Source organism: Dama dama, chromosome 30 (genome assembly GCF_033118175.1).
Source record: "Dama dama isolate Ldn47 chromosome 30, ASM3311817v1, whole genome shotgun sequence".
NCBI lineage: Eukaryota > Metazoa > Chordata > Mammalia > Artiodactyla > Cervidae > Dama > Dama dama.
The window spans coordinates 89,087,341-89,111,331 of NC_083710.1; the positions used below are offsets into that span (position 1 = coordinate 89,087,341).

The window sequence follows — 23,991 nt, forward strand, 5'->3', positions numbered from 1 at the left end:
GGACTGAGACCCCAGGCCCTCATTCTGGGAGGGGGGCACAGGGAGGGAGGCTCCGTGTTGCTGCTCACGGCAGATGGAGGCGGGTGGGCCTCGAGTTTGTGGGGGCTGCTGCTGACATGGAGCCCCGGGGGCACCATCTCCACGGGCCTTGCACCGAGGGGCTCCCTGAGATGGACCTCCTTCCAGCCCAGGGACTCCAGGGTTCCCACTCCGTGACCCTCAAGCCCCCCCCTGGGCCTGGACTGACTCCTTCATTTCCTCCAGGCGGTCCTGCCAGCCGGCCCTCGGGGACTGTGTCAGGGGCAGGCAGCACGTGTCCCCAGGCGTCCCACCAGGAGCCTGCAAGGACGGCTCTCACCTGCCCAGGGCTGTCTCAGGGCTCTTTGAGCTCAAGTGCTCCTTGGAGTATGCATTAGTGGGGTTCAAGCCCTGGCGAAGCCCCCTGTTGAGGGATCAGAACTCCGGGCTCCTGGGTGAAGCTTTAATTTCATGTCTTAAATAATTTAGGGCCCTGATGAGCAACTTCAGAGTCACACCTGCAAACGCCAGTGTGTTGAGGTTTGTCTTTTTTAACGTTGGCTTTTGAGAGAATAGCGTTAAAAGCGATCAGCTTTCAGGTTTTCTTTCCCCCTCAATTAGTGGTTTTTCTTCAGGTGGCTTGGCGGAAGGTGCTTAGAGTCAGTTACAGGAAATAAAGTGGAAATTTGATACCTACAGCCAGGAAAGGTGGGGGTGCCTAGTGCGGCCCTCATAACATAACACACACTCTGTGTGTGTGTAGATCCCCCTAGCACAGGGCAGAAACACGGAGACCCCAAGTGGGACAAGACTCCCTAGTGGGAGATGACGGACTTTATGCTGGGACCTAAGAGAGAACGCAATATTCTATTCACCTGATATTTTGTCTAAAAGTGACTGCGCGCACGTGAGAGGGATGGAAGAACATGGTGGAGAGTCGTGCTGAAATCTGTCTCTCTGCTTTTGCCCCCCGCCCCAGCCTGCGCGCCCTGCCCCAGAGACCGCCTCCCAGGCAGGACATGGAGCTGACAATGGACCCGCAGACTTCAGACCCTCAGACCAACACCTGCGTCATCCTGAGACGCAGCGAATTCACACACAGCACGAACACCTCACACAGTCCAGAAAAGGCTCTGTGCCCCCATATTCCCACTCAAGGAGATATACAGGAGAAACCAAGAGGTTTTTGACAAAAGAATGCAGATCTGAGAACGTGAATTCTCAGGGGTGATCACAGGATGAAACATAAAGCGCTCAAATAAAGTAACCAGAGCCTCATTCAGTTTAATGTATTAGTCTTGAGGTTTGGAAAGTGAAAAACGACACTCTTCAGAGAGCAGAGAACAAGGCAAAGCCGTGGGGCAGGTGGCCTTGAGCATTTAGACAGTGAGTGTGGAGTCCGCGTGTCAAAGCCGCACCCGGACAATTCGGGTTCCTGTGTAGTGGGGGTGTCCACAGGGACACTGAAGGTACCTCCAGGATATCAGTGAGGATGCCCACCAAGACTGCCCCACAGAGTCCGGGACTCACCCGGGAGGGACCACAGGGGGAACAGTCAGATGAACTGATGTGAGCCATCTCTTTTTAAAAGATTAAATCCTGTTGGTTTTCTTACAACTGGTTCCAGATAATTCAAGAGGCAAGGGCTAAGAGGAGAAGGGGACGACAGAGGGCACGGTGGTTGGATGGCATCACCAACTCATGGACATGAGTGTGAGCAAGCTCCGGGAGATAGTGAAGGACAGGGAGGCCTGGCGTGCTGCAGTCCACGGGGTCACAGAGTTGGACATGACTGAGCGACCGAACGACCACGATAATTCCAGACTTAAACCTGACAAGACCCCGAGTGATAAGGGTTATCAGGGTCCATAACACAGCCCTGACCTTTGAGGCTGCCATTTGGCCTTGAAATGGGCAGAGGAGGGGAAATCTTCAGGGCGCTGAGCTGACGCCCACCCAGGCCAGTGTGAGCCAAGGGTGGGACGGCAGCGCTGTTGCTCCAGACCCAGCAGCCGCTTGCTGCGGGCTGCCCACGGGCTGGGGTGTGTTCACCAGCTCCCCATGCCCACACCGTGACCGGCAGGGAAGCATGCGCCCCGCCAGCCGCGAGGGGTCAGCCTGCCTGCAGGTCTCTTCAGGAGCCCCGGGGGACGGACTGGAGCGAGGTCCTGCAAAAGGCAGGCGCTGCATAACCGCCCCTGTGGTCTCTGCTCCATGCATTTACTGGGTTTCTTTGTGAAAGAGTGTGACTCCACAGAACTTAGCTCACCTGCTCAGAGCAGGGTCCAACATTATCACATCACACCATGAGAATGTTCGCATTACTTCAAGAACATGGACCTAGGAAGATTGCTTACTTTTCTTCCGTTATTCCACTTAAGAGGGAGGGATAGTGAGGGACTGTGGGAAGGTCACGGACACCCTGATGTATTTAAAATGGATAACCAGCTCACAGCACCGCACAGCGGACTCTGCCCAGCGCTATGTGCCGGCCCGGATGGCCGGCCCGGATGGCGGGGGTTGTTTGTGCACATGGGAGAACGGGTGCATGTCTGCGTGTGACGGAGGCGCCTCTTGTTCACCTGGAACTCTGACAACACTGTTAATCGGCTATACTCCAGTAGAAAGTGTTTTGGTGTTAAAAAATAAATAAAATAAAAGCCGTTTCAAAAACAAACAGGAAAAGATTGCCGGTTGTTTTGCGTATGAGTTTAGCTAATATTCTTTGACCTATAGGGTGTGGGTGTGTCTACTTTTCAGGATTTTCTCAGCCCATGGGAACACCTTCTCAACAGCACCGAAGTGTACATGCGCCCTTTTGAATTTGATGCTCAATTTCAGGCTTGATCAATACCATCATAATGAAGATTAAAATGTGATTTCAGTTCCTTAGGAAACTAGGGGAACAATTTATCATAACCAGTCAGGTAGTCAATACAAACAAAACTTACTGGAGAAAGGTCATCACTAGCTCATGTAATACACATTTAATTGATTTACTTTTATGATTAAAAAAATGAGTGGACAGTTTGTCAGAGTTAAATATTTATGGTTCCAGTTTTAAAATTCAAGCTCTCCTTTACGGATTCTGAACCTAAGCCGAAACACACTTACTGTTCTCTCAGATGACACAGAAATGGCCCGCAAGCCGGTAAAATACATGCTGCTTACTGTTTTGCATTTCATGATTTTATCACTCTTTTTAAATTTTAAACTTCATTTGTACCTATACAGGTTTTTGGGGTACTCAAAGATACCTTCCGACTAATTTTACTCACAAGTGAGGCAGGCACTTGACAAAATATTCTCAGAGAAATGCTAATGTGTCTCATTACGATTTTATATTCTTTTCTTTTCCCCATGTTTCCTCTGATTTTTGTTTTACGTATCTTTGTTTCTTTGTTGCTGGGTGTTGACTGGTTTATGATGTATATCTTCTTTGTGAATTGCACCTTTCATCATTAAAAATATTCATCTTTGTTTCATTTTAAAAAATAAATGAAACAGGCAACATAATCACGCCATAGTTCACCTCTAGGATTTCCACATTAAGGGAGGAGCTTGTGAAATGTCACTGCTGGGGCGCATTGCACAGCCTTTTTGGGTGTGTTCACGCCATTTTACAGGAAGGAAGCTGAGGGCCTCCCAAACCCACAAGGACATTCACAACAAAACCAAGTGACAAGGGCGTCCCGCAGCCCCGAGCGTGAGTAGGTGAGGATGATCCACCACGATTGAGGAAGCCGGAGGGTGTCCCTGTCTGAGGTTAAGACCCAGGGGAGGGCAGGCGGCCTTGACAACAGGCCTGCGGTGGCCGGGAGCCCCACCGAGAGGCACAGCCCAGCTCGGGGCATCTGCAGCTCCCAGAATCCAGGCGGTGCCCGTGACACAGCCGCGTCTGAAGGAGCGTGGACCCGCCCAGAGCAAAGCTGGAGGGCCCCGGGGTGGCAGCAGGGGACACCGAGGCAGAGCCGGGGTGGGGGGGTGTCCCGGGAGAGGAGAGCCGGCGGGGGCCTCAGGAAGCAGGAAGCAGCTTCCCACTGGTTGCACTTTTGTGGAAAGAACAAAAGTAGAAGTGAATAAAAAATGCACTTTTCTGACAAAAAATTGGATAACTTAGCCGAAATGGACAAATTCCTAGAAAAACAGAAACTGCTGGAAATAATTCATGAAGTTATAGAAAGTCTGAATAGACTTTAACCAAAGAGATTTGATTAGTAATTAAACCTTTTCCACAAAATAATTCCCAACTCAGATAGCTTCACTGTGAATTCTACCAAACTTGAAGGAAAGATCATGGAGAAGGAAATGGCAACCCACTCCAGTATTCTTGCCTGGAAAATCCCATGGACAAAGGAGTCTGGTGGGCTACAGTCCATGGGGGTCACAAAAAGTCAGACAGGACTGACTGCTTGCACGCATGCGTGCACACACACAGACACACACACACACAGACACACACAACTTCTGGGCATTAGCCAATCTGACCTCCAGGAGACCAAGAGGCTGAGGTTGAAACTTGCAAGGCAACCCCCCAAGTGAACTCTGAACTTCACTAGCTAGCTCCTCTGTGAAGGCAGAGTGCCGTGAAACAGGAGAACTGCGCTGTTCTTCTTGTCTGAGGTCCTGCTCCAAATCCTCTTTCATGAGAAAGACCCGATTTTGATGAACTTTGTAAACGTGATCGTGTTGAGTTCATTGATGTTAGCGTCCTCTGTTGTGATCAGTAGACTGATTTGAGAATTGTATCATCACTGTGTTATAAGACTGGACACCACTGTTTGCCATCTTTTCCTCTTGTCATCATGTGTGTGGGGGTTGGGGGAGAGGGAATCCAATCCAGATTCATTAATAAATGATTTTTAAAATTCTGCCCTGAAAAAAAAAAGAAGGAAGGATCAATACCAGTCCTTCACAGATTCTTCCTAAGGAAGAGAAGAGAGACTCTTCCTAACTCACTCCACAAGGCCAGTGCTAACCTGACACCAAAACCAGTAAGACTGATCACAGAGCAAAAAGAAACGACGGACCAACCTCCTCCGTGAATATAAACACAAAAATCCTCAACAAAATGCCCGCAAAGCAAAACTAGCAACGTATAAAAAGACTGTACACCGTGACCCAGTGGTGTTCCCCTCAAGAACACGGAGGTTGTTCCTCATGCAAGAGCCAGTCACGTCACAGGGCGCTTTGGTAGAATAAAAGAAACACCAAACGATCATCTCAGCTGGGGCTTCCCTGGTGGCTCAGCTGGTGAAGAATCCACTTGCCATGCGGGAGACCTGGGTTCTATCCCTGGGCTGGGAAGATCCCCTGGAGAAGGGAAAGGCCACCCACTGCAGGATTCCGGCCTGGAGAATTGCATGGACTATATAGTCCACGGGATCGCAAAGAGTCGGACACAAGTGAGCGACTTTCACTTCACTTCATTTTTTCTCAGCTGACACAGAAAAAGCAACACTCTTTCACAATTAAATAAAAAAAAAACAACTCACCAAATTCGGAATATAAGGGAACTTCTTCAATCTGATAAAGGCCACCAACGAAAACCTCAGAGTTAACGTCACCCTCAGTTGTAAGAGTTTGAGAACTTTCCTTCTGAGACCAAGAACAAGACAAGGGTGTCCAATTTTACCAGGTGCATTCAACAGCGTTGTGGAGGTTCTCATAAGGCAATTCGGGCTGGGGTGGGGGTGGAGGGAGAAAAAAGAAATTAAAAGATAAACGTTACCCTTATTGGAGGAAGAAGCAAAATTATCTGTGTTTGAATCTGTGTGGGGATGGGCTGAGTGCAGGTACAAAAGGAAAAAGATTGACTGTGAGTCGATAGTTATTGAAATTGACTGATGGACACATTTTCCTCTAATTTTATGTATATTACAAAATTTTGCATAATAAGGATTTTAAAAAATATTAATTGTTGTAATATTGGAAGAGTTTTTTTTTTTTTTTTTTAAGCAGTGATAAATATTCCTAGAAATTTCAGATACCTAGATATCTAAAGGGGAAAGAGGATATTTGGAACTAACACCATTCCCTCATTCTTTCTGAGCTGCCCTAAGCAAGAGTCTAATTATTAGGGTCTAAGGCTAGTGGGTGACGTTACACCAGTCAAAATCCACCGCTTTTTATCTGCCCCACATCTATTTGAGGATGTCTTGTGGACCTATTTACTGATCTTGTTAAGAGAAAACTCGTTATTAACTACTGACAGCAAACCCCTTTGCAAAGATCCTTCTTATTTCTGGGCTTCCCCAGTGGCTTGTCGGTAAAGAATTCACCTGTAATTCAGGAGCTGCAAGTTTGATCCCTGGGTCAGGAAAATCCCTTGGAGGAGGGCATGGCAACCCAGTTCAGTATGGTTGCCTGGAGAACCCCACGGACAGAGTAGCCTGGTGGGCTAGGGTCCATGAGGTCACGAAGCGTCGGACTTGACTGAAGTGACTTAGCACTTAGGTTATTTCTGCTTTTCCCCAAGTCATTCTACCTCATGAGTGATTGCCAAACTCCTGCCCTCTCCTTCCCCCTAATTAGCTTGTAATTAGCAGAATTAACCCTTCAGGACCTCAGCTCTCACGGTGCTGTCCGCAGGGGCCCTCCAAGGCTGGACTGACAATAGACAGTAACCCTCACCCTAGCCCCTTCCCCCAGAGCCTTTAACCCAGGGTCTCCCCGTGCATTTGTCTTGGCGATCAGGTGTGTTGGCTAGAGTTCAGTGAATGACCGGTTAAGAAGGACAAAGGAAATTGTATCCGTACAAACCCGGAGGCAGAAGATCCACGGACTGCTTCCCCTCTGAGCCCACAGATGAGCCGTGAAGTCGCTCAGTCGTGTCTGACCCTCTGTGACCCCACAGGCTGTAGCCCGCCAGGTCCTCTGTCCATGGGATTCTCCAGGCCAGAACACTGGAGTGGGTAGCCATGCACTTCTCCAGGGGACCTTCCTGACCCAGGGATGGAACACAGGTCTCCTGCAGGGCAGGCAGACACCTTACCCACTGAGCCAGCAGGGAAGCCCCGAGACGGGAACGGTGCCCATTTCTATCACGAGTACTCAACGTCGTAGCAGAGGTTAGAAGCCAAAGGCGCCATCATACACACTACAGAGGCAACGGACCATACATCAAAATGACGTTGATATTTTACATGCAGTTCACTACGGGCACACAGCCCAGGTAAACACGAACAAAGGAGCAGAGTCACCGCGTCCCCCTACAAAGCTGGGGAAGAACACTGTCCTTTTACGAGTCTGCACCGGGGGTGTCAGGAGAAAGACAAAAGCTGGTCCAGCGAAGCAGGCACGCGTGCCACCGAGGAGCTCTGGCTAATGCCCGAGGCTGGTGCACACAGCACAGCCGGGCGCAGGGAGGCGGCCTGCACGGGCACAGAGACAATCTCAGGCTCCACCTTTCTTCTCCTGCCTTAAAATGTGAATTCCAGTTCACCAGAGGATTGCTGACTTGACCACAGACTCGCTAAGCACAGGTCTGTATCTGTCTCCACCTGAAGCCGCTGCAGGCCCAGGACATCCAGGTACACGTGGGTGCCTATTCTTGCCTGGAAAATCCCATGGACAGAGGAGCTTGGTGGGCTACAGGCCACAGGCTTGCAAAGAGTCGGAAACGACTGAGTGACTGAGCAGGCATGCATGGTCAATCACTTCCTCATGTCATTACAGAAAAATGGAAACTTTACACTTTTCAATAGCTTCTTGGTGTCCTTACAAAGTACATCAGATTTAGACATTTAAATTTACTTCTTTGTTTATGATCCACCTGCTTCTCACCTTTATTCAGTATACTCCTCAGGCCTCTTTTCATTATGCCAGTAAAGTAGAATTCCGTTCAGCCGGAATCATCATCATTCTTTTCTCTCATCACTGTTTGAGTTTTGTATTTATTTATGCCTCTAACTGGTCTCTGACAAAAAGGAGTTAAGTGAAAGTTGCTCAGTGGTGTCAGACTCCTTGCAACCCCATGGACTACACAGTCCATGGAACTCTCCAGGCCGGAATACTGGAGTGGGGAGCCGTTCCCTTCTCCAGGGGATCTTCCCGACCCAGGGATGGAACCCAGGCCTCCTGCATTGCAGGCGGATTCTTTACCAGCTGAGCCAGCAGGGAAGCCCCAAAAGAAGTTTATTGGGACATTTAACAGATCCTTAAAATAAAAACATCCTCGTTTGTTGTATTTATTTTGTCAGATTGGTCTGAATTTAAGAGTTCTGTTTCCAGTCCTCACTGAAGTTATCACTTTGTTTACACCAGTAAGTTTACCAGAAAAAATAAAAACCTGTACTGTCATTATGTGAGTGAGTACCAGGAGATTAAAAACCTTCATGATTAATGCATGTAGTTCTTAACATACCCAGCCATCTGTGCTTTCTGGGGTCTGACAGTCTGTTAATAATGCATTAGTGTTTGTATTCCCAATAAGTTGTATGACAGGAAAAGACAACAGAATTGCAACCCACTCGTGTCATCTAAGCTGCACATCGGACGTGGCTGACCCCCCGCCCTTTTCTCCCCCACTCCAGCCCATCCCATTCTTTGGCCACGTTAGCCAGTCTTCTCTCTTTCAAAGCACCTGTTTCACCATCTCATCCATTTATTTTCTAAGATCACGTTCAATCATTTACAGTTCTCTAGTTTTCTTGCTCTGTTCGGCTACAAGCTCCATATTTGGGGCCTGTAGTCAGCACACCCTGGTCCACTCCATCCAGGCTTTATGGCTGGTGCCCCTACTGACACCATTCTGCTTGTCAGATATTTTGAATCTCTCTCCAACTCTTGTTGTTGTTCAGTAACTCAGTGGTGTCTGACTCTTTGTGACCCCATGGACTGCAGCACGCCAGGCCTGCCTATCCTTCACCATCTCCCGGAACTTGCTCAAACTCATGTCTATCGTTCCGTGATACCATCCAACATTTGCATCCTCTGTTGTCCCCTTCTCCTCCCGCCTTCAATCTTTCCCAGCATCAGGGTCTTTTCCAATGAGTCAGATCTTCACATCAGGTGGCCAAAGTACTGGAGTTTCAGCTTCAGCATCAGTCCTTCCAAAGAACACCCAGGACTGACCTCCTTTAGGATGGACTGGTTGGATCTCCTTGCAGTCCAAGGGACTCTCAAGAGTCTTCTCCAACACCACAGTTCAAAAGCATCGATTCTTTGGTGCTCAGCTTTCTTTATGGTCCAACTCGCACATCCATACATGACCACTGGAGAAACCATAGCTTTGACTATATGGCAAATGTTGCCCCTAAATGTAGTCGTGATAGGTTAACAGTCCTACAATTCTTTCCTGGAGGAAGGAGCCAGTGCCTAGTGGAGGGGGCTCCCCAGCCCTGGTCTCAGAAGTCACTGAGGTTTGCCCAGCACGGGAGGAAGATGAGTGGTCGGGGCGTGAACAGCCACATGGGCAAAAGGAAGAAATCCTGCTGGACATGTGCAGATGGACCAGACCGAGAGGCCGTGAAAACTACAAGGAGGTGCTGACGCTTCAGCAATAAAATGCAATCAGATCTAATCACTATTAAATTGGTTTCTTTAAATTAAAAATAATTTATTGAAGCAAAGTTGATTTTCAATCCTGTGTTAGTTTCAGTGTATAGCAAAGTGATTCAGATATATATACTATATATACACACATCCATGAGTATGTTTTGTAGCAGGTCCTTGTTGTTTATCTATTTTATACATGGTAGTGTGTATCTGTTTATCCCAAACCCCTAATTTATTGCTCCCTTGCTAATATTTAATTGTTAATATAATGATTGGGTAACAGGATCAAATTCCTTATAGTAAAATTCACAAAATACAATTATTCCATAATTCTATTGCCACAAATAATAGGGCTTAACATAAGCCCTAAGCAGCCACTGAGTGCTCCATCGGACCCGAAAGCCAGGTGCTCTGAGCATCCGTCTTCCAAAGTGGTGACTGATGCTCACACAGCGGATTTCAGGGAGAGCGCCAGCCCCAAACACCCACCTGATGACACTGGAGGAGGTCCATCCCCCCCACCCAGCCTGCTGGGGGCCCAGGGGCGGGCGTGCATGTTGGGGGGCAGTAGAGAGAGAAAGCAGGAGCAGGAAGGCGGCGCATCCGAGGGTCCCGAGCGTCTTCTCTGCGGGTCCAGTTCGAGACCTCCATCTGGCTCTTGTCTGCCCTCGCAGTTTCCAAATCCTCTAGGATGCGAACAACAGGGAGTTAAATTTTTCTTTTTCTGTTCTTCTTTTGTGTGGAATTTCCAACAATGGAAAATCAGAGCCCAAACAGGTGACCAGGAAGCGCGCTCAGCACCCCCACAGGCTGCAGAGCAGACCCGAAGCCTCTTGTCCAGCACTCTCAGGGAAAGTCAAGACTCACGTGCCAGCCGCCAGATAGATAATGTAACATTCTTGCCAGAACCAGCGCCCCTGCAGGCTCATTTGCTCCCAGGTTACCTCTCCTGCTCAGCAAATGTTCTCCCAAGAGCTGGAAAAGACTGGTGTTTACAAAAGGCTTTGAAGATGGAAATTAATGCGAGTGCTAACATTATTATTAATAACATTTCAAACTGGGTACATGGAATTTGTGGCTGCACTTGATGACATTTTAATTAAGTTTCTAATTTTACCATCTGGGGGGCAAAGAGAATTTATTTTTATCTCTGAAGCCTGAAGTCACGTCTGGTTCCCAGACTGCAGCAGGGTGTGCTCAGGGCACTTGAGTTCTGGCTGAAGAGCTCTGCACACGGGCTCACTTTCTTAATCTTCCGCAAGTAGGCAGAAAAAACACCACTGCCCCAGCGTCTCTCAGAGCCCAGGACCCTCGCCTTTCCGTGAGCTGTCATCCAGCAGAAGCTCAGCCATCTTTCCACCTCCTGCTCTGTTGGCCCAGAAATGGGTCATTTCTGGGATCTAAAAAATACAACAAAATAATGACTATAACAACAACAACAGGCTCAGATACAAAGAACTAGTGGTCACCAGTGGGGAGAAGGAAGGCGGGGGGTTAAGAGGTGCAAACTTTAAGGTATAAAAAAAGCTGCAAGGATATGTTGTACAACATGGGGAAGATAGCCAGTATTTTATAGTACCTATAGATGGAGTAAAACCGTTAAGAATTGTGAATCACTATAGCCTGTATAGCATTGTGCCTGTAGCTTGTATTATATTGTACAAGGGTTAGATTGCAATTAAAAAATAGCCTCCATAGTAAAAGTCTGATTTAAAAAAACGATTGTTTTTATCCAAAATTGGTAAGCCTCCTTCCATATACAGCTTAGATTTAAAAATAAGAAACAATTTTTAGAAAACTTACTGGTTTAAACTAAACATACTTGCTATCTCCAGTGAGTTTTTTAAATTAGAATTTAAAAAGGAGAAGAAAAGAGGAAAAGAAACAGGAATTCCCTGGTGGTCCAGTGGTGAGGACTCTGCCTTCACTGCCAAGAGCCAGGAGCCAGTCCCTGGTCAGGGAACTAAGATCCTGTCAGCTGCACAGTGAGGCCAAAAAACAAAAATAAACAAAAAGTTAGAAGGAGCTTCCCTGAGTAAGAATTCATTTCAAGAAATTTTCACATGCTGTTTGCTCGATTTTTTTAGTTGTTTATTTAGCAATGAATTTGCAAAACTCCAACACCTATGGGGGACCGTGAGGACTTCTCTAAGCAACATCTCTGCATACACCGTCCTGTATTTGGGGGTTCTGAAAATGCCACGTCACCTATTTTGTTGTGAATGTGGTTCATGGGTCTCAGTTTGACTATGGAGTTGTTTGGATATAATGTTGCCATTCTAAAGATTGAAGATCATGTCACTCCCCTTCTTTCCCTATAACACCTTTAAGACTAATTCCTACCTATAACAATATATCAAATTATCTATAATGTCAGAGAAAACATTTGTAACATTTACTTTCCATGCACCCTTCCTCAGGAAGCTACTGGAAAATATATACCAACCAAATAAAAGAAATAAATCAGGAAACGGGATCCAGAAAACAGAGGATGGTGAGGGAGGAGGGAACCCCCCAGACACTGGAGTGAAGCCTGGGGACAATCTACCGAAGACTGTTCACAAAAGCAGACGGACAAGAGAAGCAGCTTCCTCGTCTTCCACAACGTGTCCCTAAAGAGAAAATGCTGTGAAGTGATGTCGTGTGACATCCACGGGATGTACTGTGGTGAAGACGCAGTGGTCCATGTTAATGCTAACTATTGTCCAGCTCCTACTTCAGATACCTCGTGATTCTGTTCACCTTGTTGGAGAGAGGCAAAAATTTAGTTTCTGCTGAAATAAATGAGAACAAGAAATTGCTTTCATGACTTTATTGGTCATTTTCAGCATCACAGAACTTAGCTTTTTTTTCCCTGAAAGGAAACTGGATTAACATAATCAATCTCTTTAGAGAGGGAAGGGCAGAGAGAATAAATAAGGAGAGAAAAGGATTCTTAGCCATTTATCATGTATTCTTGCTGAAAATTAACTAAGGGAAAATGAGTAGCTGAGAAGCAAAATTAATCCTGACCAGGCTCATTCTGGGACAAGTACCCCTTTGCCTGAGAACCCACCGTGAGGCATGAGATGGGGCCCCTCTGGGTTTGGGCAACGAACACTTTACTACAAGATGGGAAGGGGCTGGAGACCGTGGTCAGTCTGGGACTCAGTCCTGACCTGCGTGTGACACCCCAACGGAGGAAAGGGCTCAGAGCGGCAGAAGGGGCAAAAGCCTCAAGGACGCAGAACGGCGCAGTCTCCCGGGATGGGCCATCAGACCAGCGTGGGACTCGGAATCCGGGGAGCTGGTGGGGTTTTTGCAGAGCGCTCCCGCCAGGGCTGTATGCACAGTTCTGTCCTGCTCTTTGAGGCTGGTTCTCACACCAGTCACATATTTTGGATTAAGAATGATAATGAAATTTAACTTTCCACTTCTGGATACCTGTGTAATGAATCACTAAACCAGACTTTTGAAAGTGACTGGGTGGCGCTGCCCCACGGCTCCGCCCGCGTGGGGGGACCTCCCCTGAGAAACGGTCCAGCGGAGCCTCGTGCACGGGGTGACCTCCAGCTCACCTCTCAGGGGCCGAGCGTCCGTCCGGAGTGACTGGCCTGCTACTTTTCCTCCACATGTGCTCAGACAGACTGGAAAGCCCGCCCTTTATTGTGCAGTATGAATGCCCAGAGGCTGAATCTGCAGCGTGGCTGTGTCTGGCTCTCTCGCCATTCATTGAGCTGCTTCTTTTACAGGGGACTGTGCTGTGCGGGGCGGAGTCCCATGCACCTTCCCGCTCCGGCAGGCACAGACGTCTAGACCAGCAGGCCTCACACCTGCTGCATCATTTTGAGAAACACCTGCCTGGATCCTGTGCTCCATGGGTTGATCCCACGCTACCTGGGCTGGAGGATGGGTCCTGAGGGGCAGATATGTTTAAAAACTTCCTGGATGGGAATTCCCTGGCAGTCCAGGTGTCCAGCTGGGCTCAGCTCGGGGTCAGCAGGGCCTTGCCCTGACCCACGCGCGGTGGTGGGTGGTGTGATGACCGAGGAGGCCGTGGGAAGGCGGGGAAGGTGGATCCGCAGTGACCGCACCCCTGCCCTCCGAGTTAGGACTCAGAGCTCTCAGTGCCACGGGCCCGGGGCTCAATCCTCTTTTAGGGAACTAAGATCTTACAAGCCATGTGGCACGGCCATAAACAAATGCATAAAAACTGGGTTAGACCCTGGGGTAGGCCCTGGCTAGGGCTTAGAAATGCCCTTTTGAACAAGTGAGTAAGTTAAGTAAGCGGTGCCTTAGGAAGTCAAGGGAGGGACTCACAGTCGCTGCGTAGGCAGGTGTAGGGAGGAGACAGTCCAGCCGGGCTGCAAGGGTGAGTAGGACCTGGTGGAACAGACAGGGGTGAGGCAGGAGATTCCAGACGAAAGGACGGGGAGGTGGGGGTGCGCGGGAGCCTGTGGGAGGTATAAGAAAGGGTTTCTCCACCAAAGAATTCTAGGCCCGATCGGCGGGAGGAGGACCCCGAAATAATCCGGGCGGAGGGGACAGCTGCTCACCGCGCGCACGACGGCCCCTCCCCACCCGGGAACACAACGTGGAGCGCTCCCTCCTCTCTGCCCTGTGTTTCCACCGATCGGTGCTGGCGTCAGGGCTGTCGCCGAGGCCCCGGTACCACCTACGGGGAGGCCGCTTTCTTGCCCCTCCCTCCCGTCTCCCACCACTTCTTCACGTGGGAGTCCGAGATCCGAGCCCCGGCTTCCGCCAGCGCCGGGCAGGCTGGAGGGAGGCGTGGGGGACGGGTGGGCAGGGGTGCGGCCGCCTCCTCGGTCATCACACCACCCGCCACCGCAAGGAAGCCACGCCGCGCGTGGGTCAGGGCAAGGCCCCGCTGACCCCGAGCCGAGCCCGCTGGACACCGGTTAGCCCAGGCCCAGGCCAATCATCGGAGGGTACGTCGGCACCCTGGCGCCTGATTGGTCAGGACTGGGCAGAGCCGGTCCAATCAGAGTGGGTCGCGAAGGGAGAGCTGCGCAGGTCCTTGAGTTTCCAGCAGCCTTTTCACTGCGACCTCCCACGTGGTACTGGCAACATACTCGGTCATCGTTTGACGTCTAAGGTAGGCTGTTTCCAAAGATGACCCTCACAAGTTCTCATTCTTTATGTACAAGGCTCTGCCCACTCCCCTTGAATCCAGGCTGGCCTTGGACTTACTTCTCCCGATAGAACAAGGCAGGGGCGATGGTCCAGGATTTCCAAGCCCAGACTTTCAGGGGCCAGGCAGTGTCCATTCTGACCGTCTTGGGATCCAGCTGCACGCAAGCTCAGGCTGACCACCAATACAGAGAGAGAGGCCTACTTGCTCCTAGCTCTCCACTCACCCTGCTAAGACAATAGACATGTGACTAGAGCCATCCGAACCTCCTTCCCTCCAGGTGAGCTAAGCCCATAAAGGAATGAACAATCCCAACCAAGAACAGATGAAAGAGAGAAATCTTCCACCAAGCCACAGACCTGAGGAATAACAGCTCCCTGTTGTGTAAGCTCCCACGTTTGTGTGGCTTGTTGTGAATTAGTCACTCAGTCGTGTCCGACTCTTTTTGACCCTATGGACTTTGGTACACTAGGCCCTTCTTTCCATGGAATTCTCCAGGCAAGAATACTGGAGTGGGTTGCCATTAAACAACCGATTCACAGCATGAATTGGACTTACTGTTACTTTAGTATAGTCTTAACTGGTCTGTTTCATAGGTTTAGACTTAGCATTCTATCAGCCGCCTGCAACAGAAAATCCAGTTCAATAAGGATATTGATTATCTATCTCTCAGAACATGAAATCCAAGTTAGCGCAGTGGCCTCGTGGTGTCACCAAGGACCCACGCTCCTCCCGTCTGTCCATGATGCCATCCCCACTGTGACGATGTTCCTGTCACATCATGGATGCGGGAAGGCTGCAAGGCGCCGGACATCACATCCAGACCCACCACTTCAGCAAGAAACAGGAGCGTGTCCTCTTTATGAGCCTCCTTTATGTGAGGAGACTTCCCAACAGCAGGATCCATTGGCTTAAACTTGTTTTAAACCAATTGCAGGGAGAGACATGGAGTTACTGAGATTGGCTTACACAGAGCAGCTTACCCCAGCCGTACAGAGGGTGGTGGCTACCTGGGCCATGGTGGGTTTCTGCCAGCAAAGGCAAAGAAGGCAAGCTTGCGGCTACCACAGTATCTACTCCCATACGAAATTAACATTGACCACTGAATAAAACAGTCATTCCTGAGAGACACCCAGCCTTCATCCGGTGCCTTGTATGATCTCTACCTGTGTCTTTCTACTCCCCCCGCCCCCACAAACGTCACTGTTTGCAAGGTGGTAGGCCAATCAAAATCTGCCTCCAGCAGCCAGGGTCCTGGCAGGAGGCAGAAGGCAGGAGGAGATCTGGAAGAGCATGGTGACAGGACCATCTGCTGCAGTGTAGTCACAGTTCCATGCCCCACCAGAGGTGCTGTTCCCCAGGGCCTAGCTGACACCACTGCCTGGCTATAGGAGGCATGGTCCCTGGAGCCCGACATGAGTTGATCCAACAGAAAAGGAAGCTGGACAAGCACTGTGGTCACCAAGGGACACGGACATCGCCAAGCCAGGGTGGGTCCCGTGGGCAGAGGAGGGGAAAAAGGCCCAGCCTCTCTGCTTGGTCTCAGCCTGCAGCTCGCACCCGGCTGGTGAAGATCCGCTTATAATGGTGGCCATGGGCCTCCTGGACACAGAGCAGGAGAGAGTGGATTTGGTTGGAAAGTGGAGAATCAATGAGTTAGTTGACCAGAAACTTGGAGAATTTTACTGAAGAAAAGCAGTTCAGAATCCAAGTTGTTTAGCTATGACCACTAGTCTCTCTTGCCCTTTTAGGCTTCTCTGTCTAATCCCATCTGTCCAGCAGCTTCTCTTCCACACCAGCCAGGGGGACACTCAGTTGCCTTCCCCCAGAGGTGGGAGCTCCACTCCTGACCGGCCACCAAAGGTGTAGTCAGGCCACTCAGGTTTCACAAGTGGTGGCCCATGGCAGCAAGAACAGAAGTACATTCACTAATCCAAGGCTAGCTGACTGTGGCTGAGAAGGGAAAACGTTGGGAAAACAGAAACATTCCCTGGAATTGAAATTGAGGTGTCTGAGCCACAGAAAGTTTCTCCTCTGCTACAGGGACAGCCTGGGAGCGCATGCCTGCGGCGCCTGGACGCCCCGAGGTCTGGGCTGGGCCTCCTGGTGACCACCTGGCGGAGTCAGGAGGTGGACCAGATGGACTGGAGGCAAGACAGGCCAGGCTGGTGAGACAGGTTCAAGGCAGATCCTAACCCCTCACCCCCGCCGGATTGCAAGAGCCCGTGACTATCTCAACGCTGAAGTCCTGGGGTCAGGGAGCCTGTGAGGTTTCAGAAAGAATCCAGCTGCGAGAACCTGCGCTCCCCTTCGCTCCAACGCTGAGGAGCTGCGACATCCTGGGGAGCCCCATGGGCCCAGCCCCGCCTCACCTGCCAGGCAGGAGGGGCCACGCAGGGGAACAGTGAGCACCCCAGAGACGAAGGCCCGGTTTAGCTAGTCTTCTGCCCGACCCGACCCCTCATTCCCGCCCCAAGACCCCTCCTCGACTCCCCGATCTCACACCCGCCCTCGGGCCTTGGGGGGAGATTGACTCTTCCGGCCAGACCCAGCTCCGGGAGCACTGTCCCCACCACCCAGGCCCCCGCTGCGGGGAGCGCACCGCCGCCCGGGAGGCGGAAGCAACAGGAGCCGGCCCCCGCCCGCCGGTCCCCGCCCTCCGCCCCGGGGTCCTCTCGGCGGACCGGCTCCGGGGGGCGGGTCGGGAGGGGGCAGGGCCGGGGTGAGGGCGCGGGAGCGGGGCGGGGGCGCGGGCCGCGGGGCGCATGCTCACACGCGCCCGTGACGTGCGCGCCGGGACCGGGCCGCCGGAGGCCGGGCTGAGAGAGGCGGCGGGCCGAGGCCGGGAGCAGAGCAGAGCGGAGCGAGCGCGGCGGCGGAGAGGAGGCGCGCCGAGCAGCAGAGCGGCGGCGCGATCGGCGCTCCCAGCCGGCCTCCCCACCGCCCCAGCCCCGGCGCGCGGGCTCCGGCCGCCAAGCGGCCACCTTGCTGAGCGGCCACCCCCGCGCCGGTCGCCGCGGGCCGGGCCGGGCATGAGCGCGGAGGGGCTGCGGCCGCCCCCCGCACCGCCCGGCGCTCCCAGGCCGTGACCCGGGCGGGGCGCGCGGCCGCACTCGGGCCCGGGCCCATGGGCGCGCGTGGCCGGACTTGGGGGTGCTGATCGGGCGGGCGCGGCCGGAGGAGCCATGGACTGCAGCCTGGTGCGGACGCTCGTGCACAGATACGTGAGTGCGACCAGCGCGGGGCCGGGGCCGGGGCCGGGACACGGGCTGGGCAGGACGGGGCCGCGGCCGCTGGCCGGGGGGCGCTGAAGGACTTGGCGGCCGACCGCGCCCCGGGGGACTGCAGGATGCGGGGGAGGGGGCCCTGCGGGGCTGGCACCTCGGGCCCCGACGGCGCGGGCGCCCACCCGCCAGCGCGCCTCCCGGGAGCCTGGCGGCCGCTGGGGCCGCGGCAGCTTAGATGGGCGCCGGGCCAGGCTAAAGGGGGATGCTCGCGCCCGGCCTCACGTGCCGGGTCCACCTCGGGAGTCGGGAGTCGGACAGAGGAAGAGGGCGCCCCACGGGAAAAGGCAGCGGCTTTGCCCCTTAGTTTCGTAACAGCACGCGGGGCTTCGGAAGTGAAGTTTGGGAGCTTTTCCCCGAGAGTAACCAATCGGATCCGAGGCCGGCCGTGGGGCTTCCCGGAGTCCTCGCTGGCTGTGGCCGCCACCAGGCGGGGGTGGCAGAGGGGAGGCCGGTTTGGTTTCGCGGCAGCCGAGGGGAGCCCTGGGCGGAGGGGGTGCGCCGGGCAGAAGGAAGCGGCCTGGTCTCCGACAGCCCCGCCCCCGGCCCCGCGCGCACGCCGTCTGTCACAGGTTGCAGGAGTGGCGCGCTCTGAGGTTTCCGCTAGAAGGGGGACCGGCTGTGGGGGCACTTATGGCCTAGGAATTCCCTTAGTCAGTGTTCACGTTCACGAGCTTTCTTGTTCACCCAAGGGGAACGTTGAAAGAGTACTTCCCCCGATTCCACTCACCAAGGAGGCCTCGAGGGTCGGGGAGCTCCCCCGGGGAGGGCAGTGAGCCTTCCAGTTAAGTGGGGGGAACTTCTCTGAGATTCTGGTAAGAGGCCCGGAGGGCTTCCCGTGGGAAAGGCCCCGCCCCTCCCCTAAGGGTTCTCGAGTTCAGATGACAACGTGAGTGCGCTCACCCGGGGCCACCTTCCTGTCTGCAGTAGTAAGTTCTGGAGAAGCTGGTGCCAGTTGACACAAGGTCAGCAGAGCTGTTAGAGAAACCCTCCATGGATGCGGACACTAATCAGTGCAATCGCGGGAGGGTGGAGGCCCTGCTGACCCAGGGTGCTCTTGCTGACTTCCCAGTCAGTTTCTGTTCTCGGACTCTGAGACTTGTGATGCAGAGGAGAGCCGGCCCAGGAGCACCGACACAATCTACCCTGGAGAGAGGGAGGGCCTCCCCCTCCTCCCCACCCCCTCCTCCTCCTCCCGTCAGGGCCCTCTGCCTGGAGGATCTTCCCTCCCCCGCTGTTCCTGACCCCTTCATCCTCGGAGTCAGGCGGACATAGTTCCAACGTTTGCGCTTTTGTCTCCTCCAGGTCTTCAGCTGTCTGGGGTCACATCAACCTGTATAAATGTTGGTGTCGTTTACATGCTTGTCTCCCCCTTGCTGTGATGTGTGTGTGGTGATCAGTCCCTTCAGTCATGTCCGACCCTTTGGGACCCCATGGACTGCAGCCCGCCAGGCTCCTCTGTCCGTGGGATTCTCCAGGCAAGAATACTGGAGTGGGTTGCCAATGCCCTCCTCCAGGAGATCTTCCCCACCCGGGAATCAAACCTGCATCTCCTCCATTGCAGGCGGATTCTTTACCACTGAGCCACCAGGAAAGCCCCTTGCTGTGATGTTAGACTTAAGAAATCAAATTATCCTTCAAGCTTGACTGTTAAATATTCTTCAGTGAACTTTTTCCAGCATATGCATTACTTGGTGATGTCCCTGGAATCCAGTTATGGGATACTATTATTATTTCTATGTTTCTCATTCCACAGCTTTTTTTAAACAGTCTGATCATTTGACTACTTCACCATATTCACATAGAAAGCCATTCATTTTTATGATATTAAGCTCATGTCTATGTTATTAAACTAATTTGGCTTTTTCCAGAAACAGCCAGTCTGTTTGCTTATGATTGGATTATGTTTCAATATGTGGGAATTAATTATATTTCCTTATACTGGAGGGGAAAAAAGACTCTGGGATTGAGTATTCATATTTCTTTGTGATTTCCGTATGTGACTTATTCTATAAGTACAAATAAGTCATATCCTGTTCCTGTCTTGTGGTCACAGAGTCAGAATTTCTAGGACAGAGAAACCTTTTCATGATGATGCCTGAGGGTTGCCAAAGATAAAGGAGTCCTTGGAAACCGTTGCTAGGGTATTTTATTCTGGGTTACTTCCAGAGAGGTGGAGTAGGCGAGTGAAGGAGATAATTCTGTTCCAGGTTAGGCCAGGTATTTCCAAAGCTGGCATCACTGGTTGTGAGCCTGGATGCATGTAAGCCATGTAGAGATGTGCTGAACTCAGAAATGGCGAAGTCCTTCTGTGCCGTGAGCTTTAAAAAAAAAATGTTCAAGTGGATGGAGAACTAGTGTTACCTCCTTAGGAGAGATGAGAGGGGAGACATCCAGTTTCAGAGTCTCCGGGTGCCCACCTGGGTTGGACCTGGCCTGCCCATGTTGAGGCCAGATCTCCCTGGGCTGGTGGTTTGCTTTCTCTGCCTCAGTTTCCTCGTCTAAGAATGAAAAGCGGTCCCCATTCCAGAGGATTGTCACGAGGATTAAATGCGCTAACACAGGCCAGGACTAAGGGTGGTGCCCGGCGCTGTGAAGGTGCTCAGCACCCATGTCACTGATAGCTGTTAGCAAAGCTCTGTCCCTGGTGACTGGCCAGGAGAAGGCAAGTACCTCCCTGGTCACCTGCTGGTCAGGATGGGCATCCTGCTCTGGGCAGTGTGTGGGTTCAGAGGGGACTTGGGGCATCTGGACACAAGGGTGCTGAAGACCGCAGGCCCAGCGAAAAGTCTGCCGTGACGTCTACTTGCAGAATGACCGCTTGGCACGATGCCGCTCCCCTTCCTCTCCACACCTCACTGCCGGGAGGTCTGACTGTGACGCTCACTTCATTGTGTCTCTGGACTTTGTTTTCAATACTTCAGCCTGGATACCTGCTTGTCCAGGCTTCTGCTTATTTCTGTCTCACAAGTTTTGCTTTCTGGGGTATTTCTTACCTTTTAATTTTAAGATGGGCAAAACTTCCTTAATGAGAGTAGATCTGTTTTTGAAACAAACAGTTACATTATTTTTCTGCATAAGGAAAAAAATGAATGCTGGTCCCTGGAGAACCTCAAGCAAGGCTGTATTAGAATGCTCTGAACCTTCTAAGAAATTCGCCACTTATCTGCATGCGTGTGGGGCTGCTTCTGGTTTGTTTTTTTTTTGATCACCAAATGGCTTGTGCTGTGGACGACATTCATCTGATGAGTCTTCGTTTTAAAGCTTTAAATGCCGCCTGACTTCCTAAGGCCGCTTCTGATGGCTCCCTGGGGCCTCCTGCAGTTCAGCCCCGGGGGTGGGGTTGGGGTTCTACACCCCGGGACACGGAGGTGGGTCACCTGAACCACCCCAGGCCTTCAGGTGCTTGAAGTTGGTGACCCCTGAGGCAGGCCGGCCCTGGTATCCAGGCTGCTGAGTGTTCAGTGTTCCTACACGCCTTTCAAAGCAATCTGCCTGATGTATAATTTAACCCCTGTGTCCTGGCTATTAAGTTAGATTCCTTCCATTGTCTGCCTGTTAGGGACAAGTCATCCTTACCTGCTTTTCTTCCCTGCCTGAGGGCAGATTTAATAACCCCGGGGGAGGGGAGGGAGTGTAGCTGACTGGGTTTTGCTGCAGAATTTCTAGGGGCGAGCACGCCGACCTCAGTCTGCAGTTGCCTGAAATGGCTTGGAAGCCCCTGAGCTGCCGTTGGCTCCGTGGGGAGGCCTCTGTTTACGGCTGTGCTGGGCGCCGGAGCCTGGACACGCGCTGTCCCTCGTGTGGGGCAGTCAGAGTACAGATCCCCAGGTTCCAGACTCACAAATGCTTTTTTAACCAAGTTAAATGCAGGCAGAAATGCTATTTATTTGCAAGGAAAATCAATAAAAAGCCATTTTTACAGCCATAGAAATTCAACAAGCTTGAACAAGGGATTGCCTCTGCTTGGATTCTTGTATATGAAAGAAAAAAAACCAAATAGTTGTTTGTGGAGGTCAAAGTTCAGCAGCAGAGGCTCACAGGTGCGGGTGGAGACCTGGGCCGGGCCTTTGACTATGAGACCTTGAGCATCTTCCAGCTTGAAAGGGACCCCCTTGGTGTGGTTTCCTGGGGGGGAGCACCGCCGGGATCGGGGGGCGACTGGGGTGCCCTGTCAAGGCTCTGGCACCGCTGGCAGCCCCAGCTCCTTCGCGGGCTGCGGCCCCTTTGGCCTCCCCGAGTGGACCGTGTGGGGGGTGCTGGACCCCCCGGCCCTGGTGGTGAACGGCGGTCCAGGGCAGGATGCCCACCCTCCGGGTGCTCTCGGGGCCCTCCTGGCTTGGGGCAGGTGACCTGGTCTGGAAAGCTGCAGCTGTGTCCCGGGGCCCCTGCCTGCCCCCCTCTCTGGGTGAGCCAGCAGCACCGCCCTTCTGCAGCGGCATCACCAGTCCCCGTGGTGCTCCGTCGTGCCTTTAAGTCACCCCCGTGGCCCCGCGTCCCCTGCTGTGTCCCCACGACTGTGTCCTCTGGAGACTCCCAGGCCTGCCTCCTTCCTCCCGCAGCACCCGTGTGTCAGCCCGTGGGGCTCAGCCCGGGGCGGCCCGCCAGCCCTTTCTGCCCTCAGCCACACACAGGGTCTCTGCCCGACACCAGGTGAGGTCGTGGGAGGCCAGACAAGGCGAGAAAGGTTGATGGTGGGGCCGAGCAGGGAGGGGCAGCTCTTGCTCAGAAAACCTGACCTCCTTGATGGTTTTCTGGGAGACTCGTGTAAAGGCAGAATGTGGGGGTCGGGGCCGCAGGGCGTGTGACCTTCTGATGGTCTGGTGACTCGTGACAGGGTGTTGCTCTGGAATCTGCTCAGCCCCGTGACCTTCCTCCACCCAGGTGGGGTCTTAGTTCCGCAGAAGGATTCAGAACTTGCTACGGGTGAGCCTCCAGGGGCACCAGGACAGGCCCCAGGCTGCGCTGTTTCCTGACCACCCCTCCCTGGTCTCTGCACAACCGCCCCCCCACCACCTGGCTCCTGAATCTGCCCTTTGGTACTTCAGGGAAGGTCATGGGGGCGGAAACAGTTTTCCTTCAGATTAGAAGCAGAAAGGGATGCAGAAAGGATTTGTAGCCCAAGGGCCCCAGAAGTTCCTTCTGGGCTTTGTAGGCACGTGGCCTGCGTCTTGTGTTCCCTGATCCAGGTGGGAGGCAGGGAGGCCCGGGGTGCTGTCCGAGTGTCCGAGCGCCCCGGGGCTGGGGGCTGGGGGCTGCGGGCCTCTGAGCCGCGATGTCTGGCGGGTGGGTCCAGGCAGAGAGGGGGCTGAGCCGGCCCTTTGCTCAGGTCAGCCAGGGACCTGAGGCTGGCGCCCTGTCCTCCCCGTCAGCGCCCTGCTGGGAGGCCTGGGGTGCCCCCACGGCCATGGCCGCAGACCCCCACTGGGGCCGGGACAGCTCGTGAACCTCTATCCAGCGGTCAGTTCCGCCTCTCACCACGACTGTCGATGAGACCCCCGAAGATGCGCCCTTGGGTGCTTCTGAGGACCTGAATGGGTTAATGACAGGCCTTGAAAGTCTTGTTGAGGCCACTTCACACCTTCGGAGTCTCCTTCCCTGGGATGTTTCTCAGAACAGTGAGGAGGAGGCCAGGGAGGTGTGTGGTCCCGCCCCTCACATGATAAAACAGTCACCTCCCCAGGGTCACCGCCCACAGCCCCCTCACCTCTGGAGGGGCCTCCTGACCCCGGGAGCTTCCCCCACGCTGTCTAGGGCTCTTTCTGTCCATCGCGGCTGATCCTCTGCCCATCGGACCCCCAAGACTTGCCCCCTCTTTCCTCGCATCCACGCCCAGAAAGGACCCTCTCCTGGGGTCTGGTTATGAAGGAGCATTCTTAGCTGGTCCCCTGGGGATCCTGGAGCACAGAGTGCAGAGTCTCTGGCTCAGACACGCTCCGTTTTCTGGGCGAGGGGACGGTGGGGGGAGCTTCCCAGTGCCGCTAGGCTCCTGAAGGTGTGCCCGCCCTGTGAACGCAGAGAACCTTGTCTGAAAGCGCAGGAGGGGAACCGGCCCTCTGA

The 23,991-nt window shown here is 52.9% G+C and overlaps 1 protein-coding gene and 1 long non-coding RNA gene across 5 annotated transcripts in view; one reads left to right on the top strand and one right to left on the bottom strand.

Annotated features, from left to right (window-relative positions):
* Window positions 1-4,282: 4,282 nt before the first annotated feature.
* Window positions 4,283-6,430, bottom strand: LOC133049603 (uncharacterized). The gene is made up of 3 exons (XR_009691415.1): window positions 6,300-6,430; window positions 5,514-5,700; window positions 4,283-4,893 (listed from the first exon to the last, which is right to left on the bottom strand). It is a non-coding gene; the product is annotated as an uncharacterized LOC133049603 (long non-coding RNA).
* An 11,314-nt stretch (window positions 6,431-17,744) lies between these two features.
* ATP11A (ATPase phospholipid transporting 11A) overlaps window positions 17,745-23,991 on the top strand; it is a 103,585-nt gene continuing 97,338 nt past the window's right edge. For all 4 annotated transcript variants that reach the window (XM_061133522.1, XM_061133525.1, XM_061133526.1 and 1 more), the window contains exon 1: window positions 17,745-17,871. In XM_061133522.1, coding sequence (XP_060989505.1) covers window positions 17,833-17,871 — 39 coding nt within the window. In that variant the 5' untranslated portion in view covers window positions 17,745-17,832. The remainder of the gene's footprint in view (window positions 17,872-23,991) is intronic.